This window comes from Malaclemys terrapin, chromosome 9 (assembly GCF_027887155.1).
Source record: "Malaclemys terrapin pileata isolate rMalTer1 chromosome 9, rMalTer1.hap1, whole genome shotgun sequence".
Taxonomy (NCBI): domain Eukaryota; kingdom Metazoa; phylum Chordata; order Testudines; family Emydidae; genus Malaclemys; species Malaclemys terrapin.
Genome location: NC_071513.1, coordinates 36,197,048 through 36,216,202, shown reverse-complemented (window position 1 = coordinate 36,216,202; position 19,155 = coordinate 36,197,048). Strand labels below are relative to the sequence as shown.

The 19,155-nt window shown below is 41.7% G+C and overlaps 1 protein-coding gene across 6 annotated transcripts in view; it reads right to left on the bottom strand.

The window, feature by feature from the left end:
- DIAPH2 (diaphanous related formin 2) overlaps positions 1-19,155 on the bottom strand; it is an 869,427-nt gene that overhangs the window by 727,838 nt on the left and 122,434 nt on the right. For all 6 annotated transcript variants that reach the window (XM_054038969.1, XM_054038972.1, XM_054038973.1 and 3 more), the window contains one exon: positions 4,420-4,559. In XM_054038969.1, the coding sequence (XP_053894944.1) occupies positions 4,420-4,559 (140 nt within the window). The remainder of the gene's footprint in view (positions 1-4,419; positions 4,560-19,155) is intronic.

The window sequence follows — 19,155 nt, the reverse complement described above, 5'->3', positions numbered from 1 at the left end:
GGTTTAAACGATTTCAGTTTACAAAAAAAAAGTTGTATTCCCACCCAAAACAGTTATACTAATACAAAAACCATATGTAGACCAGGTCTGAGAATGGACCTCCATGCTCAGTTCCACTAGAATAAGAAATCTGGGCAGCAAGCTGGAGCTGGGACATAGGATGCAGTTATCCTAGCACCCATGTAAGGCATGTGAAACAGAATGGTCTACTAGAGCCCAGGTATATGCAGGAGGGGTGTATTTCACCATAAGACAAATTCCATCATGACAGAGAGAGAATTCCAATTTAACAATACAATTCAAGAGATACCTGTTAAGACTGACATTGACTTCACTCAAGTAATGAGAAATGGTGCTAAAATTCTCCTAAATAATCCCTATGGCAAAACTTTTAGGTAACTGTTTGCTTCTTCATCCAGGCAACTGGTCTGTCCCATCCCTTCCCTACCCCCACACCAACTCCGGGATTAGAGGATGAGCTACAACATGCAAAGAAAAACATTTAGTTAATTATCCTCTGAACACACACTGCAGAGAAAATTAAAAGTGAAAAAGAAAGATTATGAAGTGGTAATATACCAGTAGAGCACAAACTGTACACAGACATGCCTCTGAATTTCCCAGAGTTTTGCTGACCAGTTTTCATGAAACATCTTTTTTTATGTTCAGAGAAAGGTATTTTCAAACTCAAGATGTTCAATCTAATACAGAAGTTCGGTTTTAATTGGTTTTTGTTTGTTTGATTTTACTTCCTCTGTAACAGAACTGAATAGGTAAATCAGCCTCCCAGAATTAAAATATTTATGACACAGGAGTTGGGCAAGGAACTCCTTGAAGGCAATGTAATAAATTTAGCCTTGAAATCCAAATTCAACCATTCCAAGGCTAATGTTACCATCAACACTAGTTTTTCCATAGTAACGGAGAAATTATGGCAAGGCACCCAGTTGCAGAAGGGAATGAATCTTCTTCAAGGGTGGTTCAAAAGCAGCGGTCTGCTGTACATCCTGGGTTTCATACAGGAATGAGCCCTTCTGAGACACAATGCTTCCTTGAGTTTGCGTGCCTCCACACTGACCTTAACTGGGACATGCACCTTCAAGGTATGATATAGTCCTTACGTTCTGACATAACACAAACTTCAGACGGGTATTAACCACATATTTTCAACAACAGAGTACAGCTCCACCCTTACGCTAAATTATTTATTTACTGACAACAAGGCTGAGTATCAACCTATAGACGCCACCAATGTAAGGGTGGGCATGGGAGATCATATTTTATGCCGAACAAAATTCATTTTCTTTATCACTTGAGAAGGATAGTATGACTGTGCGCAGCACTGTCTCATATTCAGGTGCCTCCGTGTATTTAACAAAAACATTATGTGAAGTCACCCATCACATCTTAGTTGCCTACTATCACTGAATGTCCATACTATGAACGTTTATCCCACTCTCAACCTCCTCCCCACACTGCAACACACAGAGAGACATCAGCAGAATTATTCAAGAATAAAAGTTTACCCTGCTCTCCCAGGCCCTTCAACATGCACCCTGCAAGAGATGCTGGGTGATTCCTGTTCTTGTGCCTATGATTACTGGCATGAGTGCTGGCACTGATCTGCCCAAATATATGCTATAAGGAAAAGCCCCTAAAAAAACCCAGTTTAAATGTAAGAATTACTTATTGACTTCCAAAAAGTCTGCTTGGTTATTCTCATTTCATGAAGTAGATGTAATCACTACAGATATGTCCATCACGGCTGAATTCAATGAGTTCAACTCATAATCAATAAAGGTTTCCCTTTTATTTCCAGTAGGATTTCACCTCCTCCTGATCTCCACAGTTTTTCTGACTTTATTGCAATATTTTGCAGTTTTCAATTTAATGCACACTTTTTCCTGGAACTGGGAAAGTTGCATGTTTTCAGAGCTATGTAGAATATGCTATCAACACCTCTGATAGAGCTTAACTAGAAGAACAGGGAATTTTAAACCCCCAGGTACAAGATTTACAATCCAAAGGCATAAAATAAGTCAAACAGAAGGAGTGATAGTATGACAAAAAAGAGTTTTACACTATTCAAAAAAAAAAAAAAAAATCACTAAAAATATTTTGGCTCAGTGACATTTCAAAAATGAATGTAGCCATGACACTTTAGATCTTAGTTCTGACCTCTAACGCAGTTAAAGAAAGTATATCGGAAAGGTTTTCAGGTGAGAATCTTATTTAAAGCCCCCTATTTAAAAAGGGCTTTTAAAGGTACTGATTCAAGTAACATGGGAACATGTATATACAGTTTAAATCTTATTCATGTTTTTTCAGCCTACATATTATACTGTACCTGAGGGGAGGGATAGTTCAGAGGTTTGAGCATTAGCCTGCTAAACCAGGGTTGTGAGTTCAATCCTTGAGGGGGACATTGAGGGATTTGGGGATTTAGTTGGGGATTGGTCCTGCTTTGAGCAGGGGGTTGGACTAGATGACCTCCTGAGGTCCCTTCCAACCCTAATAATCTATGATTCTATGATCATAGGAAGTGAGGCATATTGTAGAGGCACTTTTCACAGTACCAGAATAATATTATAATCTGTTTACAGGGGTGCAAAACAGAGGACACAGTGGGCTCTTCTTCACCCAACCCCTGGTCAGCCCTAACTCATGGGGAGACGGGAATGGCGATACATTGCCAAAATAGATTTCTATTGTACAGAAAGAGACCAGAAACTGCATACAGACTTTTTCCTTCTAACTCTGACCTGTAGTCTGTTTCTTTTGAGTTTGGTGCAGCCTCCCCAACTCCTGTAGCCCCCGGCTGCACCAAACATAAAATATAGTCATTATGCCTGATTGCCTGTGAGCTCCAGTTTACTTCTAAGATTCTTATCCCTTGCATTCCTGGCCCACAAACTCAGTAGCAGCTGGCACAGGAAACTGAAGATATTTTTGTCTAACTCTTCTCAGGTTGCTCCTACCCAAGTGTTTAAAGACTTTTACACACTGTATCACACATACCTATTTAACGTTACTCCAAAACTACGGGCTCTAAAGCAAGGATTTACAGTTAAACAAAAAAGTTAAGGAAAGATACTTTCCTGGCAGGCCAAATCTACCATAAAAAAAAATTGCAGTCTAGCCTTTGTTTTTTCATTGAAGATTACAAAATGATTCATTATCTAAAATACTACTCAAGACTTTTATACAACATATCTGAAAAGCTTAAAAATAAATACTACTTGCCACACTTTGAAAGATGAGTACTGTAGCTTATTTGTTTTAACTAGCAGAATGAATGCCAAAATTGCTATTGGCATGAAGCTTAAATATGTGAGGGAATAGTCCCTCACTAGGGAGACATATTTGAGCCTTCAGGCAAATTTTGGTTACTTGAACAATTTACGATGCTTTCAAAACAAGCTGTTGTGGATGTGCAAGATATTTCACATGGATTTTTTTTTTCAAATATGCTAAGTAAAGGCTGTGTTGAGCCAGGGCTAATTACGTTTTGTTATGAAAGAATGGCTATGGTATTGAAGTGCATATGGGATGAAGCAAATGGCCCTTCCCCTCCTTCACTTCAGACATTCCACCATCAGCAGTAAAGGAGTTCCATTACTGTACATCTTAGAAAGTGTGCCCTGGTCACATACCCCCTTCCTGCAAACTTCAGGGATGTTTAGTGACTGTATAAAAAGATTATTAACAGCCAGGACAAATGTTACAGCTTAAGGAACTCAGCAGGTTATCAGCCTCACAACGGGTATGGAAAGTCAGCCAATATTCCTCACATAAACATGGATACAAATTCAAAGTCAGCCCAGTTGTCAATCCTTTGTGCATTCTCACACTAAAGCTGTGCACAGAGGAGGAGATGTACTGAAGCCACTGGGGCAGATCTATTAGCAAATATGCCATATGGTAATATACATAAAACCATTCATAGCTTACTAGTCAGCAGGTTTCATTGCTCGCCCCAGTGTCTCATTTGACACCAGAGGTAAATAACTTGATTTACCAGTCACCTCTGATGTCAAACGATTTGCCGTCCTTCAACCAAAACAATAGTTTCAGCAATTTCAAAAGCCTTTTTAAACAGTAGCAGCAAATCTTCTGGTTTCTAAAGCTTCCATGAAGAAACATTGTTAAGCAGAGTCTGAAACGATAAGAATTACTGCTCTGCTTTTAGACACTTCCCTCTTAACAGTGCTTAACCTAAAGCCCATGTCTTTAACCATTATGATCATTTATCGTTCACAGTACTTTTAGACTTCAATCTTGGTACTGAAACCCAAGAAATTAACTAATTTTATAACATGTTTCACACAGGGGTCCAACATATGGCACAACAGTTTATTATTTACAATAAACACCATTACATTTCATCTCTGTTATTATAAAGTAAAACATATCTCCTACCTGACTGGATTGCTGGTTAGAGACACTCTCAGAGACTCTAGGCAGTTAAGAAGTTTTTCTTCTGTGATACCAGATCGTAATTCATGGACATATTCTTGTGAAGATAGTGTGCACTCATGCTTGCTATTTTTCAATCCTCCCTGTAAAGGAAAAAAAATGAACAGATGAAATTTTAACATAGCCAGAATCCAAATTACATTAATTAGTAGAATATATTTAAGAAAATACAGATGTGAAATTTTAACATAGCCAGAATCCAAATTACATTAATTAGTAGAATATATTTAAGAAAATACAGATGTGAAATTTCACATCCAGAATTGTCACTCTTTCTATCTGGCAAGAGTACTGCATCCAAACTCCTGACTTACAAGTATAAACAAGGCTGTATACAGTAACATTCCTTGTCTGGCTAGCAAGTAGGCTAGTGCACACAGAAAATTTTCTTCCATCCTCCAGAGAAGAAATTAAAACAATTTATCACCCAAGTAGCAACTAATAGTGATGTATAGCACATGATATATTAAGGCTTAAATAAAATTCCCTAGGACAAAAAATTAATCTGACATGCTGTTTGAAGAAAATAGTGTACATCATTTTAAGATTTTATCCATAGATTTGAAAGGAACTTATTTTTTAAAAGTAACCAAAATTGAGAAAAAAAGATTTACTCAAAATATACAAGGATTGACTATTTAAAAAAATGTTGTGTTAACATTGTGAAACATACAAATAAGAGGTAGATTTTAATGTATAGATATAAAACACATCATATAGAAATATGGGAAAATCCACCTGACATCTTATTTAAGGAAAGCAAGTAACAACTCCCAGCAGATGAACCTTGGTACGTAGTTTGGTATCTGAGGGATATCCAATCAATATTTCCTAACTCTACAGCTTTCTAAACCCATCCTGCACTTCAAAGTCTGTTATAGTAATACAATGAAGCTGGGCGAAAGGAAGACAACTGTCTCCAGACATCATTTCTGGGAGAGAATTGTGGGGACTTTTTCTACAAATGCGTATCAGTTTGCCTAAGTTCTTGATTTCATATGAAGTTCAGCAGAGTTGAAGCTTCACGATCATCTAGTGGTTAGATAACCAGAAGCTTGGGTTCCAGGAGTAACTAATAGTTTTGGTACTATTACATAAATAATAAGAAGAGTTGAAATTTGGTTGCGTCCACACAAATTGCATTTGGAAACTGATGAGTTTTAGCTCATGGGCTCTAGTCTCCGTCTTCTATGGAAATTGAGGTAGTATTGGAAGAAATAAATTTGGGGAAGAGTTAAAGGAGGTGTTTTCCCCTTCCATTTATCAGTTTACTCCTTGGCTTATCTATCCAATTTTATGGGAACTGCATGCAGAAACAGAATTTTCACATTCATTTCAGCTGCTGTTTATCTGGTGAGATTTTCAAGCACAGATTTCAAGTAACAGTTACAAAAGGCTCCTAAAGCATTAAGTTCATCAATTAAGTAGATAAATATGTAATAAAGAGAAGTTTTGGTTTTTCACCAGCACTACAGCTTCAAAGTTGGCATATTACATTATTTCTGTCTTGGACATGCAAAAAGTCAAACCATCTCCAACTACTCAAATCCCTGCCTTCATGCCTCTTCACAGTTCTAGAACCTTAACTGGGCCTGCCTCTTCCTGCAGTTCCCTGCCTCATTCCCTAAATACATCTGCAACAAATGAGATTGATCCTACAGAAGAGAGTTGCCTTCACTATACAATTCTGATTTATTGCTTGAGCAAGTTCCACCCTGCAGAGGGAACAAGGCAGATATGTCAGACTATCTTAATGCCAAAGAAAGGCAGCAGATGCATTACCTAACGCACGTGCTTGACTTTAGTACATTAACAATTTTAATATGTTTTAAAATAAATGTTAATATATACACACAAACAAGTCAAAAGCAAGGTAACTAAATGAAAGTTTTAGCCACCCAATAGCACGTGTCTTCTATTCCTCCACCCACAACTATACACATTATCACCACATGCACCACAGACCATATACCGCAACCCAATCTCCCCTGCAATCTATTCAATTATGCATGCACCCAAGATTATTTTCCCCTTCCAACCCTATTACTTATGGACAATTGGTGTAGTACTTGGCTATGTTAGGAGACTTTGGGGGGTGGGGGGAAGGATGCGTTAAGAGATGGCTAAAAGGTGTTTTGGATTACTGAAATCCCTAGAGTTAAGGTTCTGGTGCCTGGTCTGTGGGGTATGGTAGCTGCAGTAATGGTGAAGTTTGTGCTTGTGCTGAAGAAGGTATGTGATGTCACGTGACTCGATTTGAATGATTATTTCATTGCTTTTTTTGTCAGGTTTCTTACATGTGGCAAACCTAACTGCAACAAAACTGTTTGTTTTAAATTAAGTGAAGATGGGGTTTGAATGAAAGGGACAATTAGAAGTGAAACTGTTTATGACTTTTTCTGTCAGCAACTATGTAAGTTCTCAACACTGGAAGTAAAAAAGGAGAAAAAAAATATAGCTCTTATTGGAGAAGGTTCTGTATTGCACAAGATTTCACGTACAAGCTCATCAGCCAGCTTTGGATGTGCGACAGAGACTTTCAGCTATAACGTTAATAGTTGCAAAACAGGACCCTAAATAAGTATTAAAAACCCCTATCGATTGCAAGTTATCTTTCAGAATGCACCTCTGATTTGTATATAAATAGCCTTCAAAAAAACATGTTTCAGTCACTGACATGAAGCAGGAGTTCCATGGCCAAATGTTCATCCAGAGCCCAATTTCAACAACGTCCTAATAATAAAATGTTCAAGAAAAAAAACAAAGCAAGTAGGTAGAAAATTCAGAGTAAGAACAAATTCCACACTGGATACTTGTTTTTAGAGTAAACCAGCAACTTCTGCTCTATTGTAAACCCATTTAGACTGCAACACCAACATTGGAGATGCTACCAGGAGCCTCCATAATCCCTGTTATTGCAAAACTTTCAATGACTCAGCCAAGCAGCTTTCCATCTATTTGATAAGATATTTATCTGCAGCTATCAACAAGTTCTTTGGGACTATGCATAGGGGAAAACGATTTCAAAATTTAAAAGATTTAAGATGGGAGTCTTCTCCCTCCCCCCCCCAATTCTTCCAGCTTCTCAACTTCAGTCACTTTAAGGATCCACATGGCAAATCAGTGAAACCTCTTCTGAAAATATGTATTGTATTATAAAACCTATCTATGAACAGTGATTTAAGTGTAGCTGTAATTATTTAAGAGCTTTATTGCAATATGTGGATTAATAAAATCCTGTTGTGATATAGAACATAGGGAACAAGTAGAAAATGGACGGATGATACAAATTTTAATTAACTGCTCTGTGTAAGATTAATTAAAGTTACTAGTATACCCATCTGATCTTTAAAAAATAATGCAGAGACAAAAGCTAGCAATTAATGTGCGTCACACTGTACCAAAGATAGCGGAACAAAAAGCTTTATTCCTTAATTTGAAATTGATTAGGAGGGAATTGTTACCTCTTGAGTAACCCTCCTTCCTCTTCCCACCTCCCACTCCCCTCAAAACATGCATGTACGACCAAAATGGTGGGAATGGGGAGAAGAACTGCAGGTCAGCTGATATACTGAGCTTGCAGTGCCTGTACCAGAATTTACATTGATGGGGACGCAGGACAAATGGTTAAATATTGGGACATCTGGTCACCCTGCAGGCAGGCACCGGGGTAGAATGCATTGCCGGTGTTGGGTCCATTGTCTGTGCCAGGGGACTGGTGCCGAGGAGAGCTTCCCGCTGCGGGAAGTTGGGTCCCTGCTTTTGAGCCCCAGGTGAGTTGCTTCTGAAGTGCACGGGCAGTCAGAGTTGCCTGCTCTCAGTGCTGACAGCACCAAGGGTAAAGACCCTGAGGGAGAGCCTTTACCCTTTTGAGTGTCTCTGAGAGGAGACCTTAAGGCTTCCTACCTCTTCGCGTGAGAGGGTGAAGCCATGCTCCCAGTCAGTTCTGACTTGGCAGCGGAGCATGAGGAAAAAGGTTTACTGCCCTTCTCTGTAGGCGGCTGCAGAGCTTTCTCCATGAAGAGCATTTTTAGCCGCAAGTCTCTGTCACGGCAAGCTCTAGTTTTTAAGTTGGTGCAGTGGAGACACTTCGCAGGGATGTGTGTCTCGCCAAGGCATTTAACGCAGAGTGAGTGCCCGTCAGACCGTGGCAGAGACTCCTTGCAGGAGCCACATTTCTTAAATCCTGGTGACCTCAGTATAATGAAAGTATGAGCGGCAAGGGAAATCTCAACAAGAGACTAATTGGGGGGGGGGGGGTGCGGGATTTTTTAAACTAACGAACTATGCTAAAGGAAAGGGAGAACTGGGAAATGGCTAGCTAACTATTTCTATTTTCCTCTACTTATTTCCTACAGTAACCAGGGAAGAGATGAGCACTTCTCCGAGTCCCGTCTTCAGCTGAGGATGGTTGAGAAGGAACTGAGGGGGGTGCAGGATGCGCGCGCTCAGGCAGACCCTAACGACAACGCGAGACAGCAGCTGAGCGCGTGCGTCCCCGCCAGGCACTGCTACCAAAGATCTCTGATCAACGGTGCCAGGACACACCATCAACTAGAGCGGAGCACCCACAGGGACAGCACTCGAAGAAGAAGCAGTCTTACACAAATTAACTTTTTTAATCTGAGATGGGGTAACTTCTACACATTTTAATTTAACACCATAGGCCAAACTCATCGTGACTGAAGTTGGCCCTAAGTATTTTTACTCTAGTTTAAGTGAAGACTTAATTACAATTAACTTGAGGATAACTCACAACTTGCTATCAAAAATCAATGAAAAATTCACTTCAATAATGTTTCAGAAATAACCAAGTGTGAATTTTAAGGACACAGACAAACACAAGTATTGACGTAGTTTTTAAATTTTCAGGTGGACAGTTAATTTCTTATGAGTTGAGAGTCCTAAGTTGGTTTCCTGGTGGGAGATCATTGTGCAGCTTCTCCCCGGGACATGGACTCAGCGATGAGGCTGCACCCAACCCTGACACGGCACAAGGACCAGGCCTGCCCCAGAAACACCCCAGGGCCATGCCACTCCATACCAGGTGCACCACGTGTGGGCAGGTAGGCTCATCAAGGCAGGATCCAAGTGTGGAGGGGCTTAATGTGGGGGAATCCAGGTGCGGATTGAGAAGGTTGTGTGTGGAGCAATCTGGGTGCGGGTGGCTCAGTGTGGGATCTATGTGTGGTGGGGATCTGCATGCACAGGGGCTTGTTCGGGGGTTCTGTGTGCAACAGTAATAGGTCTCTGTAGGGGGGGTCCAGGTGAAGGTGTGTGGGGCTCAGTGGGGGCTGTCTGTGTGCGGGGGGGATAGAGCTCGTTTTGAGGTTGTGGGACGCTCAGTGGTGGGGTCCAGATGCTGGGGGAGTGGGACTCGGTACGGTGGCTCATCGGGGTGGTCCAGGTGCAGGGGGAGTGGGGCTCGTCGGGGGGGGGGGGGGAGTCTGGATGCACGGAGGTTGGGTGGCTGGAGGAGCAGCTCCCTGTACAGTGACCCCTCACCATGCAGCTGAGGAGCGATGCGTGCAGGGAGCATGTGGGGGGGGAGGTTGCAGAGCTTCCTACAGCCAGGAAGTAGGGGGGGTGGAGTGGGTCTGACACAACCCCAGATGTCATGCAGGGGAAGAGGAAGCTCCATCCAGCCCAGCCGGGATTAGCAGCTGAGCCCAGCACAGGGTAGGAGCCACCAGCCGGGTTCTACCCAGTCCCGCCCCTCTGCCCCAAAGTGATTTACCTCATGGTCGGCTGCCCTGGGCACCCAAAACATACTGCTGAAGAGGGTTGCATGACTGCTTTTGTGACTTCCCTTCGCTTCCCAGTCAGAAAGTCATTTTTCTGCGGTGAAGCAAAGAAAGCTGTGGGAGACAAATTCTGTGCAGAAGCAGTGGTGCAGAATTCCCCCAGGAATAATATATTATAACAGAGCACCAGACTCTCCTACAGTTATATTTGAGAGTCACTCACTCACTGGGAGTCTAATTTCTCTAAAACCTGCAGGTTGTCTCAAAATTTGCTCCAATTGTCATAAATATGTGGGATAAGGTTAGTGATCCAAATTTTTACTCAAGTCAGCAAGCAGTTCCTAAGAAAAATCCACACCCTCCTCCTCCCTAAAAATAGTTGTTTACAAAATCATCTGGTTCTTTTAACCAGAGCTTTGGAGCGGAGCCCAGAGCTGGAGCAGCTCCGGAGCAGTGGAGCTGCAGGTTTTTGCCTAGAGCTGGAGCGGAGCTCGAGCACAGCTCCAAAGCCCTGCTTTTAACTGTTTTTTGAGCACACCTGGGGGTCAACCGGTCACTCCAATCCTGCTCCTTCAAGGAAGAATTATTTCAAAAGATATCAATAGTTAAGTTTGGAATTCCAACCTGGCTCAAGCTAAACCAGGGGTCGGCAACCTCTGGCACGCGGTTCGCCAGGGTAAGCAGCCTGGCAGGCCGGGCCAGCCAATCGCAGCTCCCACTAGCCGTGGTTTGCCACTCCAGCCAATGGGAGCAGCTGGAAGCCGCGGCCAGCACATCCCTCGGCCGGAGCTGCTTCCCACAGCCCCCATTGGCTTGGAGCGGCGAACCGCTTACCCAGCGTGCTTACCCTGGCGAGCCGCGTGCCGACCCCTGAGCTAAACTAACACTCCAAGCAGAGTGAAATGCACATGTGCAGCAACAGTAGGGTTCTGTTGCAAGCAAGAGGGTGTGTAGGCAGTCTGTCACAGTAAATGGGTGACTTAAGCCTTAAGGTGTAATGCTACAGTGCTCATTTGCTGTTTCTCCAGGCCCCTCCCTTAATCTCTATACCTCAGTGTCATTCACACCTGCCCTTCATACTCTTCCCTTTCTCCACTGCCCTTTCCCCCCTACCTTTCTCCCTTCAACGTCCCCTTTCCCCTCCCTTGTCTTGTCCTGCTGTTTTTAGCGTATCCTCTCCCTCAGTAACTCCAGCCCCCACCCCCAAAAAGACCGTGGAATTTAACACGACATACTACCATCATATTGTTCATTCTGCTTATGTGTTATACCCCTCTGCCCACCCTTGGTCGATCCAGTAAACTTAGGTTATAAGCTCTGTGTGGATGGGAAGTGCCTAGCACAATGAACATTACTGTAATCACATACTTACAGTTAGTGCTTAAATCTTCTTTCAAGCATGACAAGAACATTATTATTTCTGTTCTATAGTAAACTGTGTAATAAAGAAAACTGCTAATGTACACTGAAAATGAGATCAGGAACCAACATTATGCTCTCCACTCCACACACTATCCACCAAGGATTCTAACAGTGTTCCACAGACATTATGCTATTGAGACATGGAACAATCTTTAATGCTTCCATTAGTATAAGCCTTATTCAGTTAGACATTGCTTCACTGAGTAGCACCAGAGGTTCAGATTCTGCTATATTTGCCTCAAGATGTGACAGTGCTGCAGGGACCAAAATACAGTCTTTTTTGGTGCCTTTATCACCTGCCCTCCACTGCCCTCCCACCCCTATTATGAGAAACTGAACTAATGTTAAGTTTGGTAACTTAAACATACAGTGATATTGCTTTTGGTTAGAACTATTATACAAAATAGTCTATACTAAGATTTCAGTTATTCCTTTGTTTAATTAAAATTGAAATCCCCATTCAAGTTAGACGTTGGTCAAATCACTCCAGTTACAGCAATTCTGTTTGGTTATATCAGATATCTTTGAAGGAATAGCTACATCGACTGCAGTTACCACTCCTGCATTTACAGTGGAACAGCCAAAGAAAAATATATACAGACCCAAGTTTTAACTGGAGAATAGCATGTGGAAAAGTTACTGCTTGGACAATTTTATATGTTTTGTTTTATCTGACAGTTTATAGAGTCACTCAGGTAGTAAAAACTCTCTTTTTTGAAGGCAACTTAAAGCCCAGAGAAGCAGAATTCTCAATATCTAACATTTACAAAGTTGTTACCACCTACTGATTGAAAAAGCAACCTCTCTTATAATATATTAAGCATGATCCAGTGCCTAGAATGTAAAATGTAATTACTACTCAAATATCTGTTTAATGTATGGAAATACAGTTAATTTTTGGAGATATCCTATCTCCTAGAACTGGAAGGGACCTTGAAAGGTCATCAAGTCTAGTCCCCTGCCTTCACTAGCAGGACCAAGTACTGATTTTTGCCCCAGATCCCTAAGTGGCCCCCTCAAGGATTGAACTCGCAACCCGGGGTTTAGCAGGCCAATGCTCAAACCATTGAGCTATCCCTCCCCCCTTTAATTTAATTAGTTGTATTTAATGTTTAAATGACTTATCAGGTAGACAAACCATGCACTGTGAGAGTTATTAGGTCTATTAGGTCTAGCATTCCTCAAGTACATTTAGTTCTTAAAAATTGAGCCACCCAAAAATAATTTTTAAATAAACAGTTTTTCCCTCCCAACAGAAATGTATTTTCTACCTGCCAAAGCTGCTATTCTACTGATTCCCATATTAATTATTTTTCAAAGAAAAACTATCACTTTGGACATGAGCACAAGTCTCAGCCTCAACCAAGTTATCACAAATGTTAAACATTTAAACTGTCATTATTATATATTAACAAAAAAAGCAAAAAGTACTAACCACAAGAAAAAAATAAAACCTTTATTGTTCATCATCTAACATACCTACACTTCTCTGGTAAAGTAAATATAACTTACAGCACGAATAAAAAAATACATTTAAAGGTTACACTAAAAGCAGCACTGGTCAACTGTGCTGCATATTACAAAATTGTCAGTACCATTAGAGAAGTATTTCAAGGCTTAACATAGTAGCTAACAGGAATTCTTCATGAAGCTGTAGCTTTCTTTTTTCTACAAGCTGTCACTAATGTTAAACACTCACACTTAAAGCCCTCTAAACTCATGAGCAAATGCACAATAAGAAAGACTGAACGTCATTCTGACTTTTCTTCCAATGCCAGTGTTCAAACTCACATGTTCAAGAAACAAAACAAAAAATCACCAGTGCCTAAACAAAAAAAATTTTTTTTGTTGCTGTTAAAAGAAAAACTCCAATTTGTATTCTTTTAATTTGCTCTTATTAAGTTTTTGAGCCTTTAGGGTTAACATTTCCTTAACCAGCACCTCTAGTAAAGGTGCAAAGTAATCACTGTGTGGTGATGCATATATGAATGGCCAAATCTGACTGCAGTTCACAGATAAAAATAGAAGTGGGTGCTGGTGCTGTTAATAACACGCCTGCGCGCGTGCACACACAAACCCCTATATATTGTTAAGCTGATGGACACCTCCTGCAAACATACTATTTAAATAAACTTCCACCCTCAGGTAATGTTCACTTGTTTTCCAGAAGCTTCAACATACTACAGATTTTAATATTTTCATTAGTTACTGTTGCTTTAAAAATTATATATTTTTTTCTTCAATAGGAGGAAATAAGGATACATACTAGCATTGGTGGAAATTAGGGCGGTCAATTAATCGCAGTTAACTCATGCAATTAAAAAAGTTAATCGTGATTAATCACACAGTTTTAATTGCGCTGTTAAACAACTGAATACCTATTGAAATTTATTAAATATTTTGAATGTTTTTCTACATTTTCAATTATATTGATCTCAATTACAACACAAAGTAGACAGTGCTCACTTTATATTGTTATTTTTATTACAAATATTTGCACTGTAAAAATGGCATTTATAATTTCACCTCATACAAGTACTGTAGTGCAATCTCTTCATCATGAAAGTGCAACTTACAAATGTAGATGTTTTTGTTACATAACTGCACTCAAAAACAAAACAATGTAAAACTTTAGAGCCTACAAATCCACTCAGTCCTACTACTTCTGCAGCAAATCTCTAAGGCAAACAAAAGTTTATTTACATTTACGGGAGATAATGCTGCCCACTTCTCGTTTACAATGTCACCTGAAAGAGAGAACAGGCGCTCACATGGCACTTCTGTAGCCATCATTGCAAGGTATTTACATGCCAGATATACTAAACATTTGTATGCCCCTTCGTGCTTAAGCCACCATTCCAGAAGACATGCTTCCATGCTGATGATGCTCGTTAAAACAATAATGCATCAATTAAATTTGTGACTGAACTCCTTGGGGGAGAATTTTATGTCTCTGGCTCTATTTTACCCACATTCTCCCATATATTTCATGTTATAATAGTTTCAGGTGATGACCCAGCACATGTTGTTCATTTTAAGAACACTTTCACTTACGAGTTGACAAAACGCAAAGAAGGTACCAATGTGAGATTTCTAAAGACGGCTACAGCACTCGACCCAAGGTTTAAGAATCTGAAGTGCCTTCCAAAATCTGAGAGGGACGAGATGTGAAGCATGCTTTCAGAAGTCTTAAAAGAGCAACACTCCAAAGCGAAAACTACAGAACCTGAACCAACAAAAAAAGAAAATCAACCTTTTGCTGGTGGCATCTGAGTCCGAGGATGAAAATGAATATGCATCGGTCCGCATTGCTTTGGTTTGTTATTGAGCAAAACCCGTCATCAGCATAGACGCATGGCCCCTGGAATAGTGGTTTAAGCATGAAGGAAGATATGAATCTTTAGTGCATCTGGCATGTACATATCTTGCAACACCAGCTACAACGGTGCCATGCAAATGGTTGTTCTCACTTTCAGGTGATACTGTAAACAAAATGTGGGCAGCATTATCTTTTGCAAATGCAAATAAACTTGTTTGTCTGAGCGACTGGCTGAACAAATAGTAGGACTGAGTGCACTTGTAGGCTCTAAAGTTTTACATTGTTTTATTTTTGAATGCAGGTTTTTGTTTTGTACATAATTCCTTATTTGTAAGTTCAGTTTTCATGATAAAGAGATTGCACTACTGTACTTGATTAGGTGAACTGAAAAATACTATTTCTTTGGTTTTTACAGTGCAAATATGTGTAATAAAAAATAAATATAAAGTGAACACTGTACACCTTGTATTCTGTGTTTTAAGTGAAATCAATATATTTGAAAAGTAGAAAATATCCAAAACTATTTAAATAAATGGTATCCTTTTACAGTGCGATTAATCATGATTAATTTTTTTAATCGTTTGATAGCCCTTGTGGAAATATAAATGGATGTATGAAAATAAACAGTATAAAGATCATAAGTTTATCAGCACAAAAAACTTTCCCCCCTCAAATATTACACACCCAACCATGCTACATCAAACTTGAGAAAGTTTTGTTTGGTTTTACAACTAAAACATAGTGCCCCAATTGGCCACTCATGACCAAATCCACCACACTTTCCCTTACACCAGATAAACCAAAAAAGTCTAGGGAAAAGTGAGTATCAGGGAAAATATATGGATTATCTCATTCTTGCCAAATGGAGAAGGGTCCTAACAATCATATTACCTGCCAGTTTACACAGTCTTCTTGATAGAAAGTATAAACCCCAACCAGACAGGCTAAACCTATATCACAGGGGAAGGGATCATCTGTGTCAGCAGCTCTGATTTCAAGATAAGTAACTGTCTACTCAGGCTGCTACTTTCAAGTTCTACAGACTTATGACAGGGAAAGGGAACACATGTAGCACAGCACCCCAACTATTTACTGTAATTGGGGAATGGGGGCACAGAGAATCACCTCATCTCAGGAGCATCTACCCTCCCACATCTTTTTAAAAACATACCCCAATACAAGAGCCGAGAGAGGGAAGATATGAAAGAAGTTCCTGTACAATCATCCCGTCCCCTGTAAAAAAAATCCTAGAAGCCGGAAGCCAATGAGGGGGATGGCTCCACAGTGCCCTCACTCTTCAGCAAAAAGTCAACAGCTGAGGGGCTGGTAGGGAAAATCGTTATATACATTCCTCCTCTTTTGAGTACATTTTAATTACAAATGCACACTGTGTTTATTATGTAGTTGTGGATCAACATAATAATTTACTACTACAACTGCTCTGGACAAATAAATACCCACTCATTTTAGAACATTGTTTTATGGTTGTGAACTGTCTCTCACAAACAAAAAAAATAGTTTGTCATCTTATTTCTCCACTTGCTATTTGTAAATTTTAGAGTCTCCTACAAAACTGATTTGTAACTTTAAACAATTTCCTTAGAGAGGGATTGTATTCTAATTTCATGGCTACTGTTCCAACATCCGTTTTGTTGAAAAAGTTTGCTTAAAATAATATTTCAGTGATCCTTAGTTCAAAGCAAGTTGCCCTTCATATCCATCAGCAATTTAGATCTATCCACAACAAGGAAGAGCAACTTAGAAAGAGAGAGAGAAAGTAATTATTCTGAAGTAAAGAAGAAATCACAGTACGTAACAAAACAGCAAAAAGAAAATATTAGACTAAATGTAAGTATGTACTTTTGGATAAACAATTTTATGTTTCAAATCTATTGAAAACACACACCTAACTAACATTGATTTATTGTCCTGTGTAGTCTAAAAATATTAAAACAAAGGAGAATACCCAACGTACAAATCTTTGCTTTGCTATGCTTTTAAAAATGTATTTGAAGAGTTCCACCAGGTATCAATAGGATTTTAAATCCACACTACATCATCCTTTCCTGATAGAAAAGACAACTATAGCTAACTGACCAGAAATGACCTGAGTGCACTTAACAGAAAGCAACTATACCTTATGGTGGTTTGTTTCACAAAAAAAGAGTTTGTGAACTCCTTCCCACTTCCGACAAATACAGCTTAGAATCACCTATTGTGGAATACACATGAGCAATCACTGAAAGAAGAAAAGACAGACAGTTCCTTTTCCGTAACCTGTGTTCTTTGAGATGTGTTACTCATGTGTATTCCACAATAGGTGTGCATGCTCGCCACGTGCACCAGTGCGGGAAGTTTTTCCCCTAGCAGTACCCATGGGGAGCACCCTAGCAACTCTTGGAGTGGCGCCTCCATGGAGCGGAATAAGGGGTGCTGCGCGCTCCCCCCACCCTCAGTTCCTTCTTCCCAGACAACTCCGACAGAGGGGAAGGAGGACGGGATGTGGAATAGACATGAGCAACACATCTCGAAAAATACCAGTTACAGCAAAGGTAACTGTCTTTTTTTCTTCGAGTGATTGTTCACGTGAACTGAAGACCACGTGGCAGCCTTACAAATGTCCTGAATGGGGACATGGGCCAAAAAGGCAGCCGACGGGGCCTGCGCCCTAGTCGAGTGCGCCTTCACAATTGGTGGCGGAAGGTCATAACAGGTACGGATGCATGAGGTGATCCACTTGGAGAGCCGCTTAGTGGAGATTGGATGACCTTTCATGCACTTGGCCGAGGCAATGAACAGTTGTGAGGACTTTCTGAATGGCTTAGTCGTTCCAGGTAAAAAGCCAGAGCCATCTCACATCCAGAGTCTGGAGGTCGCGTTCCTCACTGGATGCATGGGGCTTCGGACAGAGGACTAGCAGAAAAATGTCCTGACCCGTGATAGGCGGAGACTGCCTTCGGGAGGAACGAAGGGTGTGGGCAGAGCTGGACCTTATCTTTAAGAAACACCGTGTACGGGAGCTCAGAGGTCCAGGGCCCTGAGTTCCAGGGCTCTGAGTTCCAAGACCCGCCTAGCCAACGTGATTGCAACCAGGAAGGCCACCTTCCACGAGAGGTATGACCAGGAGCACGTGGCTAGCAGCTCAAACAGGGGCCCCGTGAGACAGGTCAACACCAGGTTTAGGTCCCACTATGGGACTGGGGGCCTAACATACAGGACGATCTAACTCCTTAAGGAATCGGCCAGTCATAGCATGGGAAAATACCGTGTGGCCCTGCACTGGCAGATGGAAGGCCGATATGGCTGCCAGGTGCACCTTGACTGACGAGGGCACCAGACTGAATCAGGCTACAAGCTGGAACGGGGCAGCCGCCGGGGAAACACCCTGCTCATCCGCCCATCTGAAAAACCGAGACCATTTTGTCAAGTAGGCTCGGCGTGTGGAGGGACGCACTGAACCACTTCCGAGCACATCCTTTCCTCCCTACTTAACCACTGAGCAGCCACACTGTGAAGTGGAGTGCCGCGAGGTTGGGGTGGAGGTGGCGGCCCTGGTCCTGGGAGAGCAGGTCCGGGCGGGACAGCAACGGCCAGGCCACAGCGGGGCCACCGCAGGGCCCGTACCAATGCTGCCTGGCCCATGCCGGGGTAATCAAAAGGACCCGGGCCTTCTCCGCCGTTATCTTTTCCAGGACCCTACTGACCAGAGGGAACAGGGGAAAGGCATAGAGAAACTGGCTTGACCTGGACAGGAGGAAGGCATCGGAGACAGCGCCCCATCCCAGCCCGCCCCCCAGAAGCAGAACCAAAGACAGCGACGGTTCTGCCAAGTTGTGAACAGGTCCACCTTGGGAGTTCCCCACACTTGGCAAAGTCTGTGCACCACCACTGGGTGGAAAGACCACTCGTGCTGAGAGAGGTCCCTGGTCAAGCCATCTGCTCACGCATTCCAGGCGCCCAGCAGATGGGAGGCCTGTTGGCAGATGTTGTGGGCTATACAGAAGTCCCACAGCCTGAGGACTTCACGGCAGAGGATCAGGCCCCGCCTTGCCTGTTGACATAGAACATCGGAGGTCGTGTTGTCCGTGAGGACCCTGATCACTCGGCCCACGAGGTGCGAGCAGAAGGCCATGCACGCCAACCGTACCGCCCTAAGCTCCTTGACGTTTATGTGGAGGGTCAGATCCCGAGCTG